The sequence below is a fragment of the Pithys albifrons genome, chromosome 15 (assembly GCF_047495875.1).
Source record: "Pithys albifrons albifrons isolate INPA30051 chromosome 15, PitAlb_v1, whole genome shotgun sequence".
Classification (NCBI taxonomy): Eukaryota; Metazoa; Chordata; class Aves; order Passeriformes; family Thamnophilidae; genus Pithys; species Pithys albifrons.
Genome location: NC_092472.1, coordinates 3,093,945 through 3,111,765, shown reverse-complemented (window position 1 = coordinate 3,111,765; position 17,821 = coordinate 3,093,945). Strand labels below are relative to the sequence as shown.

At 55.3% G+C, this 17,821-nt stretch overlaps 1 protein-coding gene across 20 annotated transcripts in view; it reads left to right on the top strand.

Moving 5' to 3' along the window:
* LOC139678766 (protocadherin gamma-A4-like) overlaps positions 1-17,821 on the top strand; it is a 245,389-nt gene that overhangs the window by 195,918 nt on the left and 31,650 nt on the right. The window contains exon 1 of one of the 20 annotated variants that reach the window (XM_071569875.1): positions 221-2,104. The exons of 15 other annotated variants lie outside the window; for them this stretch is intronic. In XM_071569875.1, coding sequence (XP_071425976.1) covers positions 422-2,104 — 1,683 coding nt within the window. In that variant the 5' untranslated portion in view covers positions 221-421. Of the gene's footprint in view, positions 1-220; positions 2,105-6,374; positions 9,004-12,414; positions 15,055-15,626; positions 15,771-17,821 lie in introns of those variants that run through there. 4 more of the 20 variants (XM_071569861.1, XM_071569869.1, XM_071569881.1 and 1 more) reach the window with 4 other exon arrangements.

The following is a 17,821-nucleotide window of genomic DNA, read 5'->3' as shown; positions in this document are numbered from 1 at the left end:
AACTGGAAAATTAAACCATAGATCGGGCAGGACGAAAAGCGACATGTCCGTGGCGACTGTCCCAACCCTGTCAGCCTTCCATGGACGCAGCAGGGCGGGCATCTCTCGGCAGCTCTCAGTGCCTGCAGTGCCGGGAGGAGGCTGCGGGCGCCGCTGTTGACCGAGAGGAGCGAGAGGAAAGTCGGAGCGCTGCAGCCCCGCCCGCTGCGGACCGGCTCGATCGGTTGTTCGGTCCCTGACAGGATCGGCGGAAGAGTGGTCTGCGATCATCCCACCGGTGCAGGGCTGTGCTGCAACGAGGCTAAAGGGACAGCGGAAGCTGCTGTTTGCAGAAGCTGCGAGCAGCGGCTTGGGGCCGGATCAGCGGTCGCCGGTGGGAACCTCCACACGGTGTCGCGGTACAGGCGGTGGCGCGTACGAGATGTCCACGGCGGGGAGACTCTGGGACCGGCGGCAGCGAGTCCTGCTGTGGGGCGTCCTGCTGGCGGCGTGGGAGGCGGCGTGGGGGCAGCTGCGCTACTCGGTGCCCGAGGAGATGCCCAAGGGCTCGTTCGTGGGCGACGTGGCCAAGGACCTGGGGTTGCAGCTGTCGGCGCTCCGAGACAGCGGCATCCGCATTGTTTCTGAAGACAGAACCCAGTATTTCACTCTACACGGGAAGACGAGACATTTAGTGACAGCAGAGAAGATCGACAGGGAGCAGCTGTGCCGACTGGTGGAGAAATGCGTGCTGCGCTGTGAGCTCATAGTGGAGGGGGAAATGAAATTTTATGAAATTGAAGTAGAAATTATAGACCTAAACGACAACGCCCCGAGCTTCCGACAGGCAGAAAAAGAACTCAGAATCAGCGAGACAACAGTCCCTGGATCGCGGTTTCCTCTGCCAGATGCTCATGATCCGGACTTTGGACGGAATTCCTTGCACAGCTACAAACTGAGCGACAACGAGCACTTCTCGCTGGCCGTTCAGGCGGGCCCCGGCGGGGATCAGCGTCCAGAGCTGGTGCTGGTGAAGGCTCTCGACAGGGAGGAGGCGGCTTTTCACGAGCTGGTGCTGAGGGCGAGCGACGGCGGCGATCCAGCACGGACGGGCACAGCGCGGATCCGTGTGATGGTGCTGGACGCGAACGACAACGCGCCCGTGTTCAGCCAGGCAGAGTACACGGTGCGTATGCCGGAGGACGCTCCCGTGGGTTCCACCCTCGTCACCATCATGGCCACCGACAATGATGAGGGACAGTACGGCTATGTAGAATACTCGTTGAAAAAAGTGTCGGACATGGCCTTAGATAATTTTCATCTGAACACTGAGACAGGAGAGATCACGCTGTTGAGGAGCTTGGACTCTGAGGAAGGCAATTTCTATGAACTGGAGGTGCAGGCACATGACGGTGGAGGCCTTTTCGACACGGCCAAAGTCACGATTGCTGTCACAGATGTCAATGATAACGTGCCAGAGATTTCCGTGCGGTCGGCGCTAAATGAGATCTCTGAGGACGCCCCGCCGGGGACGGTGGTTGCTCTGCTGCACGTACAAGACCGGGACTCGGGGGCCAATGGCGAGGTGCGCTGCTCGCTGCATGGGGACGTTCCATTTCAGCTTCGGAGCTCGCAGGGCAGCTACTACAGCGTGGTGACAGAGAGACAACTGGACCGGGAGCAGATGTCCGAGTACAACCTTACAGTGCAGGCGGCCGATGGAGGGTCACCGTCCCTGCAGAGCAGTGCCGTGCTGGTCCTGCGGGTGCTGGACGTGAACGACAACGCACCGCTGTTTACGCAGGAGCGCTACAGCGCGCGGTTAGCCGAGAACAACGCGGCGGGCGCGCTGGTGCTGACGGTGCGGGCGACGGACGCGGACTGGGGGCAGAACGCGCGCGTGCGCTACCGGCTGTCGGAGGGGCGGGTGCGGGGCTTGCCGCTGTCGTCGTACGTGTCGGTGCATGCGGAGACGGGCGCGCTGTACGCGCTGCGCTCCTTCGACTACGAGGAGGTGCGCGAGGTGGAGCTGTGGGTGCGGGCGGAGGACGGCGGCTCGCCGGCGCTGAGCAGCAACGTGTCGGTGCGGCTGGTGATCGTGGACGAGAACGACAACGCGCCGCAGGTGCTCTACCCGCCTCCTCCTCCGCCGGCGGCGGGTGCGGGCTGGGCGGGCGTGGAGCTGGCGCCGCGCTCGTCCGAGCCCGGCGCGCTGGTGGCCAAGGTGGTGGCGGTGGACGCGGACGCGGGGCAGAACGCCTGGCTGTCCTACGAGCTGGCCAAGGCCACGGAGCCGGGGCTCTTCCGCCTGGGGCTGCACAGCGGCGAGGTGCGCACGGCGCGCTTCCCGCTCGCCCGCGACGCGGCGCGCCACAGCCTGGTGGTGCTGGTCAAGGACCACGGCCGGCCGGCGCTGTCGGCCACGGCCACGCTCACCGTGCTGCTGGCCGACAGTGTGGCCGAGCTGCTGGCAGAGCTGAGCAGCGCGGCCGACGCGGCGGCGCCGGGCGAGCCGGCCGAGAGCCTGACGCGCTGGCTCGTGCTGGCCGTGGCCGCCGTCTCCTGCCTCTTCCTCGCTTTCCTGCTGCTGCTGCTGGCTCTGCGCCTCAGACGCTGGCGCCGCTCGCAGCTGCTGGCCGACAGCAGCGGGGCCTTGCGCGGCGTGCCGGCCACGCACTTCGTGGGCATCGACGGCGTCCGCGCCTTCCTGCACTCCTACTCGCACGACGTGTCTCTCACGGCTGACTCGTGTAAGAGTCAGCTCCGCTTCTCGGGCGGCAGCTGCTGCGACACCCTCCCGGCCCGGCCGCCACCCGACGATCCCGCGCCGCTGCTCGGGGAGGGGGACCCTGCCGGCGCCCTCCCTGCAGACCCCGCCCCTCTCCCGGTGAGTTTCTTTGAATCAGGTTTTTCGGTGACGCTTCCTTCTGCTGCTCTCCTGTTCTTTGTTCCCCGTGTTCTGTATCCTGTGTAGGGAAGTTTCCAACAAGGAAAGCAAAGCGACGTTCAGCGATCTACTATGGGCTGGTGCCTCTTGCTGAGGTGTGATCGAAGTGGGGTCGGATTTCAGTCTTATGGTTGTGTTCGTTGCAGGAGAAATGTTGCAGAAATGTTGCTTCTTTCTGCATGTTCAGTTTTCAGGCTCTGGTTTTTTTATCAGGTTCCAGGTCGTGTCACTTTTTGTCTCGGCTATGCTTAATTCCGGTTTTCTTCTCAATATTGGCTCTGCTGAAGTGATGTATTGTGTTGTAAGGAAGTAAATTTTGGGGTTTTGAGTAGTTAGGTGTGTTCCCTATAGCACATGTGCTTGAGTAGGGTGAGAAACGGGACATTTGTGGCTCCATTTAGAAATATCCGTGTCAGGAAAATATTTCCACATTTTTAAATTCATTCCCCCCACCCCACATCATGATCTGCTCCCGTATATAATATCACCGTATGTTATATTGACGTTGAAAAATGGCGGCACTTTTCTCAAGTCTGACTTTGTTTCATTTAATTATCACACTCCGCATGTTACAAATCCTTTTCTTTTAATAATACTTAGAATGAATGTAAACCATTGTTGGAAATGAACGTGGGACTTTTTCCTCTTTGTAGTTGGGTCTTTTACATTTTTTATATGTGCAAGTTCTTCATACAGCGTGTTCCTCAACTAGTAGTGACAGGAATGTCAAATTTGTTTGGCAGAATGCACCATGTTTTCCATATTGTAGGTTCTTCTCTCTCAACTGGGAGACCATTTCCTGGCCGTCTTGCGAGATTATTTGCAGGCATTTCTTTAATTGGGTTAATAGTGAGCTTTAGACTCAGAAAGGAATGAGAAGGGATAGTAGAAGTGGAGCAAAATTGCTTGTTGCACTAGTAAGCACTTTGTCACCTTGATGGTGAGACATCTCTGTGTTCTTCCAAAGGTGGAGTGGAGTAAAAGAACTGCATCTTCCCAGACTGAATGTTGTGCTTAGAGACTATAAAACTCTTTTTAGGCCTTCAAACTGGGGATGAAATACAAGAAAGTAGAGTGTAGTGTCACGGTTTCTGCTCAGGTGTGTAAGAGATGGCACAGGACTGCAAGAATCGTCAAAGTACACTTGCTCTGAAGGGTTTTTCATTCATGCTCTTTATGTCACCTTAAATGTCACTTGGTATCGTTCTGTTTCATATAGCAGCACTCAGTCTTTAGATGCCAAGTGTTTAAAATCTATTCAAACTCTGTATGAGGAAGAGTAGCAAACATTCTTAATGACGTTACTGGTTAGAAAGGTTGTTTTCTCCTTCTCTGCTCCTCACCAGTCGGTGAGCACATCCAGAGTCTTAATACATCTGGAATGATTTTGTGAGAGTGACTTTGTACACGGGAAACCTTTTCTGCCAAACGAACATTTCCTCGGGGTTGGTACTGTATTATGGGCGCTTTTCCTCTGGTTTACTATTTGCTGTTGTATCTTTTTCAGAGAGATGTGGTTACAGGTTCAGAGAGATGTAGTTACAGTTAGTGCTGTAGCCAAGGCTGTAGTGACAATGTGTTTTAATTTGCCTAATGCTCGTACCATGTCCATTTCTTGCTCACAGTGTTACTCACAGGATTGAACTCTTAGACATACTTAGGTATTGTCTTTGTGAATGGCTTAGTTGAAGGTTATTAAAAGCCTATCATTCTTTGCTTTATTTATCCCTACTGTCTTACAATAAGGAGTTTTCATTTCATGTTAATTACTTGAAATGAATGAAAGCAGTATCTAAGTAACACAGTGCAACAAACGCTGAGGAATTGCAAGATCCTAAATAAACTCCTTCTCAATATGGGCAGGTGTCCTTCCTGATTTTCTCTTCATCTGAAGTAGAGAGTGGCTACTTCTCTTTGGGAAGGAAGAGCCTGATCTCACAGCAATGTTGTGGCCGAGTGATCATTTGCTAATAACTGCTACAGTATAAGAAGCTTCTGACAAAGAAATTGAGTTCTATAGTCTATATCTTTGTTTCTTTCGAGGGAGGGGCAAGACCAGCATAACTGGGAACAGAGTTATCACCAGGACACTGTGAATGAACCCAACAGTAATCCATGGAGCTATCTCTTGAGCAACAGGAGTGTTAGGAAAACCTGCTGTACCCGTAGTTTCCCAACTCGTGGTCTGTGTAGCGCTTGAAAAGATTCAGCTGGTCATAGCAAACATGGTCATGAACGAAGAGCTGTTGATTTGTGTAGAGTTTCATATTGCATGTTTTCCTTTTATTGTTGCTGAGAGATGGTGCCAGTACAAACAGGCACTGAAGATGATCAAGTGCTTTTTCACAGGCATTGCTTTCAAGAGTATTTTATTGTTTCCGTTTTCAGACCATTCCATGCCCAGAGCATTTGGTGTTTTGTTGATGCAAAGTACTCATCAGTGTGTTTGTGCCTCACGTAATCTGCCTTCTCTAGTTTTGACCTTCCAAAATTCCTTCTTGCAACCTTTTTTTTGTCTTTTTTTCTCGATGCTTCTGTGCTGGGAAAGGTAGCTGACAAGTCATGTACATCTCGGACATTACCTGAGAGACGTAATAACTCTCCTCTTTACAATTCTCAGAGTAGCACACTGGTATCCTGGATGCATGAATACTTTTTTGCTGTCTGCCCATGTTTAGATAAACTTACTTACCTCATTCACTGAAAACATTTTGAAGAAATGCTTTAATAGGTCATTCTTCCCCGTTCTAGAGCAGGAAGTTGTGGCAATCTCCACAATTTGTAAAACTTGGGAGCATGTAGTGATAATGCTGTTCTAGAGAATAAGACTTGCCATTTTCACCCAGTCTCAGTCACTCTGAGAGGGATACAAAATAAAAGGAAGGTAAATAAGAATCTCCTGAAAGAAAATGCTGGTGCTTCCCTTCCACAACAGCTTCTCTTCCAAAGAATTTGGTAGATGTTGCTTCACAGTGACGATAGAAATGAAAGAGCTGGGTAAAGATAGGCAACAGAATAAGAGAAGAAATCGGAATCTGTAAAAGCATTTGCTGTACAGTGGACCTGCTTGTACTTACCTGTTCTCCCCTGTCCTCCCTTCTATGAAGTCTGCACGATTCTCCAAAACTCGGTAACACAATCCCCAGCCAGAGTCTGCATTTGCACTTCTGAACAGAGATGATCGGGTCCACTTTCCGCAGGTATGAGAAAACGCGTCAAACTGAACAACGAATCCCACTTTTCGGTAACCGAAGGCAGCGACACCCGGGAGGTGCCTGCGGTGGAGCCCCGGGCGAGAACACCTCGGGCGCGGCCATCCGGCGGCTGCAGTGGCGTGGCGGCGCCTCCGGGTGTCGCTGTTGGCCGCCGCCGAGCGGCGCTGGAGCCGCAGCCGCAGCCGCCGCAGCGTCCTGCCCCCGCAGGCTGCTCGCTCGGCCGGCGCCGGCAACAGCGGCAGCGGCACGGACAGCACAGGCGACAGGCGGCGCGGGCAGCAGCGGCCAACGAGCCGGCGCCGGCCCCGCTGCGCTCCAACGGCCCCAGAGCTTGCTGCGCAGAGTGGCTGGAAGGGAGGACGGGCAGCGGCAGAAGCCGGCAGAGTGCGGCGAGCGCTGCCGACAATGGCAGCGGGCAGGCGGAGGCAGAGCCGCGGACCGGCAGGCGGCAGAGCGCTGCTGCTACTGCCCGCTGTGCTGCTGTGCCTGTGCTGCCGGGCGGCGGCGGAGCGGCTCCGCTACGCCATCCCCGAGGAGCTGGCCAGAGGCTCGCTGGTGGGGCCGCTGGCGCGGGACCTGGGGCTCAGCCCGGATGAGCTGCCGGTGCGCAAACTGCGGGTGGCGTCTACCGGCAAAAAGCAGCTCAAATACTTCACCTTGAGTGAGGAAAACGGGAATCTGTACGTGAACGAGAGATTGGATCGGGAGGAGATGTGCGGCGAGTCGGCGTCCTGCTCTGTCAGCTTCGAGGCGCTGGTGCACAACCCGCTCAATGTCTTCCGTGTTCAGGTGGACATTCAGGATGTGAACGACAATGCGCCGCGTTTTCTGCGAGACAAAGTTCAGCTGGAAATCAACGAGCTCACTTCTCCCGGCTCCCGTTTCGCCGTGGGCGTGGCCGAAGACGCTGACGTGGGCAGCAACTCGTTGCAGAGCTACGAACTAGAGACCAACGGGTACTTCGCGTTGGAGGTGAAGAAGAGCCAGGATGGCAGCAAGTTCGCGGAGCTGGTGCTGCGCCGTGCGCTAGACAGAGAGAGCGAGCAGAGCCTGCGTCTGGTGCTGACTGCGCTGGACGGCGGAGACCCGCCCCGGAGCGGCACCGCCCAGCTCTGGATCAATGTCACGGACGCCAACGACAACCCCCCTGTGTTCGCGCAGGACCGGTACCACGCAACCCTGCGTGAGGACGCACCTCCAGGGTCTACGGTGCTGAATGTCTCTGCCTCCGATGCTGATGCCGGCACGTATGCTCATATCACATATGGTTTCGGGGAAACGCCGGCCAAGGTGCTTAAGAAGTTCGTAGTGAACGCAGAGACCGGGACGATCACGCTGCAGGAGGTGCTGGATTTCGAGGACACGCGAGGCTACTCACTGTTGGTGGAGGCAAAGGACGGTGGCGGACTGGTGGCACACTGCAAGGTGAAAGTGGAAGTTCTGGACGTGAACGACAATGCGCCCGAGATTACGACTCTGTCGCTGTCGAGCCCGGTGCCCGAGGACGCACCCATCGGCACAGTAGTGGCCTTGCTAAACGTGAACGACCAGGACTCCGACGAGAATGGTCAGGTGACGTGCGAGCTGTCGGGAGAGGCGCCGCTGTCCATCGTGGCATCCTCGGGAGGCTCGTACAAGGTGGTGACGGCGAGCGCCCTGGACCGCGAGCAGGCGGCCGAGCACCGCGTGACGGTGGTGGCCAGGGACCGGGGCAGCCCGGCGCTGTCGAGCAGCACGGAGCTGGTGCTGGAGGTGTCGGACGTGAACGACAACGCGCCCGTGTTCGAGGAGGCGGAGTACAGCGCGTACGTGCCGGAGAACAACGCGGCGGGCGCGCTGCTGCTGCGCGTGAGCGCGCGGGACTTGGACGCGGGGACCAACGGGCGCGTGAGCTACTGGCTGGCGGGCGGCAGCGCGGGCGCGGCGGGTGCGGCGCCGCTCGTGTCGGTGGAGGCGCGGAGCGGCGCCGTGTACGCGCAGCGCTCCTTCGACTACGAGCAGTGCCGCGAGTTCTCGGTGGCCGTGCGGGCACAGGACGGCGGGACGCCGGCGCGCAGCTCCACGGCCACGGTGCGCGTCTTCGTGCTCGACCAAAACGACAACGCGCCGCGGGTGTTGTGGCCTGCTCAGGCCGCGGCGGCGGGAGCGGGAGAGGCGCCAGCGGCGGCTCCTTTCGAGGTGGTGCCGCGGTCGGCCGAGGCCGGCTACCTGGTGGCCAAGGTGGTGGCGGTGGACGCGGACGCGGGGCGCAACGCGTGGCTGTCCTACGAGCTGCTGCAGGCGTCGGAGCCGGCGCTCTTCCGCCTGGGACTGCACAGCGGCGAGGTGCGCACGGCGCGGGCCGTGTCCGACAGGGACGCGGCCAAGCAGCGGCTCGTGGCGCTCGTCAAGGACCACGGGCAGCCGGCGCTGTCGGCCACGGCCACGCTGCACGTGGTGCTGGCCGAGAGCTTGCATGAGGCGCTGCCGGAGCTGAGTGACAGAGGCGATGTGTCCGAACTGACGTCTGATCTAAACATCATTCTTGTAGTGTCCCTCTCTGTTGTGTCCTTGTTATTCGTTTCCACGGTCATGTTTGCATTTTTCTCTAAATGCCGACAGTCGAGGAGCCCTCCCATTTTTCTAACTTCTGATAAGGAGCTGTATTCCAGCTTGCGGTCAAAATCAGCCTACAACTACTGTAGCAGCACACTGCCCTTGCCCTACTCCTATGAGGTGTGTTTAGCCTCCGAGTCGGGGAAGAAAGACTTCACATTTTTGACACCAGAGACGGCAGCATTGTCTCCTCGTTCCCTGGTCGCTGAACCCGTCTCAGGCACTCAGTCCAGGAAGGACCCTCCTAGTCCCGCGAGCTCGGCACAGGTGAGCTTTTGACTTAAGGTTCTTCTTTGCGGGCTTGTGTGAATATTCTTAGCATCTGGAGCACAAGTACTGTAAGGAGCGGCTAAGGGAGCTGGGCTATTAAGCCTGGAGAAGAGGAGACTCAGAGAAGACCTTATCACTCTCTACAGCTACCTGAAGTGGGGTTGTAGCCCCCAGGCAACTAGCAGTAGGACAAGAGAACACACTCTTAAGCTGCTCTAGGGAAGGTTTAGGTTGGAAATTAGGACGAATTTCTCCACAGAGTGAGTGATTGGGCACTGGAATGGGCTCCCGAGGAAGATGGTGGAGTCATCGTCCCCGGAGGTGTTTCAGACAAGACTAGATGTGGCACTTAGTGCCATTGTCTACTAGACAAGGTGGTGTTAGGTCTTACGGTCGTACGTTCCACCCGAGGATCTCAGAAATCTGTTCCAATATAGTTGATTCTATGATTCGGTGATTCTTTTGTGTCTTTCTTCTGCCGTCTGGGATCAGTGAGCAAGCGGTAGAGCTCACTTTCGCCTCCCGGTGCGCTGCTCAATATCTCAGGAGTGTTGGGGAGTGAATGGGTGTGTGTGGGTGCGTGTTGGTGTGGGGCTCTGTGTGTGTGTGTGTGACCCACCCAGTCTTATCGGCGAATTGACGATTTTGCCCCCAGGAGCTACGCAATGTTGTCAGTGCTTCTATCTGTCTGTCCTGCAGAAGGACACACAGGTGTGAGTTTCACCGAACTGGAGTGGTGGGATGGACACGGGACGGCGTGGGGACAAAAGTGTCGTGGGGTCCGAACCTGAGACAACCCTTTCGCCTTGATCTAGTGACTACTTCACTAATTGTCTTTGCCCACATTTGACCGCTTTCATGTGGTAATGATGTGTGATCTATAGCGGCGTGTTCACTCAGTAGTTTTCTGCTTTCCTTTCAAGCTCAGTTCTTGAGTACTCTGAACGCCTCTATCAGAAGATGTTGTGTACACCGGTAAATTAACATCTCTGCTCTGTTTGGGAGGCGGAGCTAGCGCTTCGCTTTAGCTCTGACCCTGGAATAGAGCAGAAAATCCTTTGGGTCCGCTCGTGCCACAGGATCCTCTGGAGTCCCGGCAGAGCCGGGAATTATGCCCTCATGAGCGGCCGAGGATGGGATTTGGCTTGAAAACCCCTACGTGAAGGAATTCCTAGTGCAGGAGAAGGCGACTTTCTTTTTAGCTGTCGTAGGTTTCCACTCCTCTTCATCCAAACTGCGCTTTCAGGCGCTCTGAAGTGTCGTCTGCAATATTCGGGCTTCCCATCAAGATGGAGGTGAAGTAATGTCTCCAGATTAATTGAAACATGGTAGATAGAAATGCTGAGTCTTCCATTCCTTTCCCGAGATCTCTCTCCTGTACTCCTCTCTCCGCTGCTTGGCCATCCCACTACTGCTGGGATTAAACGAACAAGGTATACACAAGAGTGGTGTGTGGACTCGTATGGAGGGAAATTACTTGAGAACTGCGGTCCCGACATTAGAGAAATTGATCGGTAAAGTGAGTTTAGGAAAGACACGAAATAAGCAGTGGTTGCAAAAAGGATTCAGAACTTTTCTCAGAGAAAATAAGTTGCTGAAGATTGTTTAAAGATTTGTCTCGAAGGCAACAGTGGATTTTCTCGGATTTAGATTATATATAAGAAAGAGGAAATTAGGATTTTGTTGCCTATGAGAAAAGAAGTGCCTTGGGAACGTTAGATGACTATCATGGGATTTTATCGATGTGAACTCTGTAATTTTCTCACATTCTGTGGGCTAGTGATAAGAATGATAAATAGTGCCGGTAAGGTTTATCTTGGCAGCGAGTAATCAGTAAGAAAGGAAATAGCTGAGCATGTAGAGATGACGGACTGCGCCGACTCGTTCGATATTGCTGACTGCATCTCTGGGTGGATCCCGTGTGCTCACGGCAGTTATTAGGATCGTGCCGAGCGAGGACACACGCCAGAGTCGTGGTCATTCTCGGTCTGGTGAATGTCGTGTTTCCCACCTTGGTGCGTGTGATTTGCAGCCCCCACACAATGAGCTCAGCCATACAAGTAATGGGTAACAAATAACCAGCCGCAAGGTTTCCGAACGAGTTCTGCAGGGCTTTAAAAGAAACGAATGAACACGTGGGAGCTGATTTCAAGTTCTGTTTATTTCACAGACATCGCCGTCCCTTCCTTAGCCGTCTCGGCTGTGGGAAAACACCCGAACGCTGTGTCACAGCCGAATTTTTACAGGGTTCCTGGCACTCCCTTATCAAGCTTCCTTGTCTCCTTCCCATTACACCCTGACAGCTGAGCAGTTGTGCGTGTGACGGACAGCGAGGGTAGTTTTATCAGTGTGGGTGCACAAAAAGTCGGAAAACCCGACGTGTCACGGGTTGTTGATGGCAGCAACTACCCCAAAGGCTGATTTTCGCCCAGGATCTACCGGTGCCGTGGTCTACACGGTGCCGTGACCTGCCAGGCTATTGCTGTGCGAGCACGGGATCCATTCCCGCCCCCGGTGAACGTGCCCATTGCATACACTGATTTATTCCCCTGCGCCTGGCTGGTGGAAAAAGGTACCGGGGAACAAGCTGGGAGGTGACGAACGCAGGAGGGCGTATTAAACCGAGATTTCTATGATTTATCAGGAGAGATGCCTGCTGGGATAGCGGTAGCACTGGGGATTCCGCAGGAGGGGTCATGTTCCTAGGAATCCTGCAGTGGGAGCCTCCCCGCGGCGTGACTTTGTGCTGCAACTGCACGAGCTGCTCGTAACTCGGCAGCACGAAATCAGTGGGTTTTTGCCGGCGACGCTTTTTTTGGTGGCACACTGAGCCGCCACGTCGCGATGCTGTGGGATGCCAGGAAGAGGCTGACCAAGCACTTGGACGGATGACCGGCATCCTGAAGGTTCTGAGGGACACTGGAGCTGTCGCGTCGTGCCGGTACTGGCTCCCCACCGGCGCTCTGAATACCCCGGAAGACCCTCCCCGCTTCACCTCCCGCCCGCTCCACCTGCCCTTCTTACTCTCGCTGCCTCATTCCAGCGAGGTGTTCCCAGGACACAAACTCATACCGAACACCCCAGGTCTCCGTATCTCCCTTTTTGGCATCATCCTCTCTGCCAGCCCTTACACCTTGCTGCTCGCACACGCAGTCCCTGTGCCCGATCCACCCTCCCTCTGCCAGTGTTCTCTCTGTCCTTATAGCGGGGTTTCTGTCAGGGCTGTGCTCTCCGTTCAGGTTCTGCCGGCTCGAGCCCCGCTGTCCTCGGGCCGGGGTCGCCTCTCTCCCTCCAGCGGGGCTCGGTGGCTGCGGCGGCCCCGCCGCGGGGCTCCGGAGCCTTGCGCTCTGTGCAGTTATTGGACGGGACTCTGTGTGCCGCTGTCGGCCAATGATGGAGCGGGGGGGAACTGGCGGCCCGGCCCCGCTCGTAGCCGGGATGAGGCTCAGACGGTCTCAGAGAGACTCTGGGAGTGAGTCACAGCCGAGCCCGCCGAGCAATGCCCGGCTCCCCGCCGCCGCTTCCCGGGACCGCTGGGCAGCGGCATGACGGGGCGAGCTGAGGATTTCTAGCCGGGGCGGGGGGGCGAAGCGGAGAGCGCGGCTGTCCTGTGCGATGAACGGCGTTGCTGTAAGGAGCCGCGGGGTGACGACGGGGCAGGTACTGAGCCTCTTGCTTTTGTTCGGCCTTTCCCACTGGGTTTCCGCCGCGATTCGCTATGCGATTCCCGAGGAGGCGCGGAGAGGCTCCGTGGTGGGGAATGTAGTAGCCGACCTGGCGCTGGATCTCGGGCTGCTGCCGGAACGCCGACTGCGAGTGGTGTCCGGCGGCAACAAAAAGTACTTCGGGGTGGATCTGAAGAGCGGGGCGCTACTGGTGAACGAGCGGATAGACCGGGAGGAGCTCTGTGGCGCACTTTCTCCCTGCTCCCTCAGCTTTGAGATCGTGGCGGAAAACCCGCTGGAGCTGTACAGCGGCACCGTAGAGATCCAGGACATCAATGACAACGACCCGGTTTTTCCCAGCAGCCAGGCGAGGCTGGAAATCAGCGAGTCTGTGGCGGTCGGAGCGCGCTTCCCGCTAGAGAGCGCGCAAGACCCCGATGTGGGAATTAACTCTTTGCAGTCCTACCAGCTCAGTGCCAACCCGAATTTTGCGCTCGACGTGCAGACGAGGGTGGATGGCAGCAAGTATGCGGAACTGGTGCTAGAGAAGGAGCTGGACAGGGAGGACAAGAGGGAGCTGAATTTGGTCTTGACTGCGCTGGATGGAGGCAGCCCGCCACGGTCGGCCCATGTGCAGATCCACATTGATGTTGTAGATGCCAATGATAATGCCCCAGTCTTCAACCAGTCCACCTATAAAGCAAGTGTGAGGGAGAACACGCCCAGTGGTACACTGGTCGCCAGGATCAGTGCATACGATCTGGATGATGGGCCCAACGGAGACATTGTCTATTCCTTCAGCAGCCACACCCCTGCCAAGGTACGAGAACTTTTTGCTCTGGACTCGGCCACAGGGGAGTTGAGGGTCAAGGGACAGCTGGACTATGAGGAAGCAAAGCTGTATGAGATTTACTTACAGGCTAAAGACAAGGGAGTCGTTCCTGGTGTGGCTCATTGCAAAGTGCTGGTAGAAGTTGTGGATGTGAATGACAATGCTCCAGAGGTGACAGTGACTTCTGTATACAGCCCTGTGCCTGAAGATGCAGCTCCAGGGACAGTTGTAGCTCTTCTGAGTGTAACCGACTTGGACTCCCATGACAATGGCCAGGTGAACTGCTTCATTTCCCCTGGGATCCCATTCATGCTTAGTTCCTCACTCAAAAATTACTACACATTGAAAACAGAAGGAGCTCTGGATCGGGAAAAGGCATCAGAGTATAACATCACTATCACAGCCAGGGACTCAGGCTCACCACCCTTGTCTGCAGTAAAACACATCCTGGTGCAGGTGTCAGATGTCAATGACAATGCACCCAAGTCTTCCCAGGACTCCTACGATGTATATGTTCTGGAGAACAATATTCCTGGCATTCCTATCCTTAATGTGACCGCCACAGATCCAGACCTTGGGCGCAATGCCCACCTCTCCTATACCCTTTTGCAGGGTGACCCCACTGTAGGCCACCTCTTCTCCATCAACCGGGAGAATGGCACCCTTTACCTGCTCACCTCCCTGGACCACGAGGACCAGGTGGAGTTCAGCATGATGGTACAGGTCCAGGATGGTGGTTTTCCGCCTCTGGCCACTAATGTCTCGGTCAATGTGTTTGTCACTGACCTCAATGACAATGCCCCAACTGTGCTGTACCCCCACCCCAATGGCACTGCTACCCATACCGATGTGGTGGCACCCGGCACTCCTGCTGGGCACATGGTCACCAAGGTGGTGGCAGTGGATGCAGATGCAGGGTACAATGCCTGGATCTCCTACACGCTGTTGCAGGCCACTGACCCCAGCCTCTTCTCAGTTGGGCTGCACAATGGGGACATCTTCACGGCCCGCCAGCTCCGTGAAGATGATGCTCCCCAGCACACATTAGTCATCCTGCTGAAAGACCACGGTGAGCCTGTAATGTCTACCAGTGCCACTGTCTCCATCTCTGTGGCCGAGATGGCCAAGGAGGTGCTCACTGACCTCATTGATGTGGCACCTGCCAATGATCCCAGGAAACATGTGACTTTCTATCTCATCCTGGCTGTGATTTTGGTGTCAGCAGCCTTCTTCATCACCATGTTGTCTGTGGGCATCTTCAAGTGCTACAAGTGGCGGCAGTCAAAGGAGCTGTTCAACAGCTCCAGGAGTACCACGTATAGGACACCAGGGCCCTTCCATCACATCGATGCTGTGAGGGGTGGCTTCACACCACCCAGCTTCTACCACCAAGTTTATCTCACCACGGACTCTCGCCAGAGTGATCTCCTGTGTAAAAAGCCCTTCACTTCCAGCCCCTTGGGGAGCCGCCAGAGCACCATAAGGAATGGTGAGCCAGGGCTGTATCACCAAATTGTGGGCACTGCCAGCCGGCTTCCTGCACCTGCCGAGGTAATGTAGCTCCTTCCTTGGCATGTCCCAGTGCAGGGCAGAGCCATGGTTCATTTGTGCCATATGTGTTTGGTAGTGTGTTGGGGTTGGGAGGGATGTCCAGTCGTGCTGTGGTCAGCTATGGCTGAACAGGTCTTCTTTGGAGGCAAATGAGCCATCTTGACATTTGCACTGTGGTGAGCAGGCTCAAATGAGTCAGTTTGCTCATGCTGGCAAACATGTCTTTTGGGTGCAGTTTTGAGTACACCTTGTGTAAGTAATGAGTGAAGGCTGAGGTCAGCTTGTAACCACTTGTAAATCCTTGGCACAAAGTTTGTTGCTAATGCTATTTCCTTCCCTTTGCAAAAGGAAAGCTGAGAGAACAACTTGTGCTGGGGAATAACGGTCTTTAGGCATCGTGTCCTGGTGAGGGCTGAAGAGGTGGTGATGCAAATGGGGCTGAGAGCCACCAGCTGCCGGTGAGGGACCAGGTTGTCATTACCCATGGTGTAGCACGCAAAGCTGAAGGATGATGCTGGTTCCCTCAGTGTGACCATAGCCACAGAACAGTTCCTCCCATTTGTGCTGTTCCTCATGTTTGATTCCTGATGGTTCTGCTTTTGTTTCCATGGAAGCTCTGTGATGATGTTCGCTTCAGGGTGGAGGGGTGGGATTGCAGACTGTCCCAGTTGCTTGGCAGGGCTCTGCTGAGCTGGACTGTGGCTCTGAGCAGGATGGTGAATCCTCCACTCAGATGTTCAAAAACCCTATTATAGGCTCTGCATGATTTGTAATATGCCATCTCTGGGTGATGTCTGATGTCCTGATGGAACAAACTGCAGGCAGGAAGGCGGTTCTGCATGGCAGGCAGCTTCTGTGCTTCTTCCCAGATAGGAATTGTGCAGCTTAATTTGAAAGCTTTCAATTACAGGAATGCTTCAGTCCTCAGAGGTGAGGCCAGGTAGTGGATCCAGTGGATAAGGTGGGTGTGTGTGTGTATCTGGTAGTTTCCAAGGTGGTTGTTGCTGGTAATTTGTCCTTCCTGGGAGGCAGTGAGTAGCAGCGACCGGTTCCTCAGAGCAGAAGGAAGTGAAGCTGTGCATGGTGTGAGGCTGCGTGTGCTGCCTGCTCAGTGTGGCCAAATCACAGACAGAGGCAGAAATCTCCTAGAATTATTTTATGCCTTTTTTCCCCTTCTTTTCTTTTTTTTTTCTTCTGCTTGCGTCACTGCTCAGACTCAGCACTTCTGATTTCTAGCAGGTGGGAGTGGCTGCAGCAGCTGCAGGCACAAGTATTCCTCTGCACTGTGCAGGCTGTGCTAAGGCTGGCAACAAGGATGTCCCCTGGACCACAGGGTCTTGGCAAGATGCCTCTAAGGGTGGGGGCAGTAAATGATTTAACAGTGTGGGTCGAAGGAGGTGACACTGGGCAGGCAGCATGCCTGAGCCCTGGCCATGACTCACTCCTACTCCCCAGTGATACACTGGAGGGGCACTGGCAGTGAGAAATCAGCTGGGCTGGCACTGGGACCTGGATTTTCAGTTTTTGTGGTGACAACAGACTGTCAAGCCTGCAAAGGCTTTACACCTCTTTGCTCTGCAGGACACAGCCAGCTCCCAAAACTGATGCAGTGGGGAGGGTGTTGGTTCTGTCTGTAGCAGGTGGTGTGTCTTGCCATGAGGGATTCCTTCCTGTGGCATCTCCAGTGATCCCTAGTTTGTCTGGGTTGGAGCCTTACCAGAGTAAGCTCTGGCCTTCTGGAAGGGAGAACACCTTGTCCATCCTAAACACCCCATACCTTCCCTGGCTTGTCAGTGTCCCTATCCTAGGCTTTGACAGACTGAAGCAACAGCAGGATCCCGTGTGAAGCCCTTGCTCCAGCCTCATGGTGACCGAGCTATCTCAGGACACTGGGTGGACTCTCCCAGACTATGTGGGCTTAACAGGGGGCTGCTGCTGAGGCAACACAACAGCACAAAAACCACTACCAGGGGCACAGCACCCTGTATTGCCAACAGCAATGTCTGTCACCCAGCTTTGCTGTCCTGAGCCCTGCCTGGAATGGGGACAGGGCACATTCCAGAGTCAAGGTTACTGTGACAGCTTCTTTCTGGTGGCATCGTTGGAAGCACTCTGGGAATGAGTATGTCCAACCAGGTATTGGTCTCTGTATGCTCTGTATACCTCTATTGATCTCTGTATATCCCCGTGGAATCCCTTCGTCCAGCATTTTGCTGCATTGTCTCTTTAAGAATGCCTTTTCCCCTCCTCCGGAGCAGGCAGTAGGTGGGACCCAGGCAGTGTTCTCACCAGTTTTTGCTGTGTGTCTCCCTGACTGGCAGCAGGGTGGTCCCGCCTCACGGCTCTCGGAATAGGCAGGGAAGTGCTGCAGAGGGAGGGAAGGACCCTCAGCAGCAACACCTCCGCTGTGTCTGTTCTCGCCGGAGGATGGTGTCCCTGTCACCGTCCACTGTGCTGGGCACTGGTCCTCCCAGCCTCTCTCACCTGTTCCCTCAGGTCCCTTTGGTGCCCAGGCAGGACCCTGCCAACCACACCATTGTAGACCCCAGACCCCCAGGGTCTGTGTGCACCCAAGGGAGGTCAGGGTGGCCTTCAGCACACCAGGAACAGAAGGGTGGAGAGGGACTTTTAACAAGAGCATGTAGTGACAGGATATGAAAGAATGGTTTCAAACTGACAGAGAGTAGGTTTATATTAGACACTAGGAATAAATTCTTTGAATGTGGTAAGACCATGGCACAGGTTGCCCAGAGAAGCTGGGGCTGAC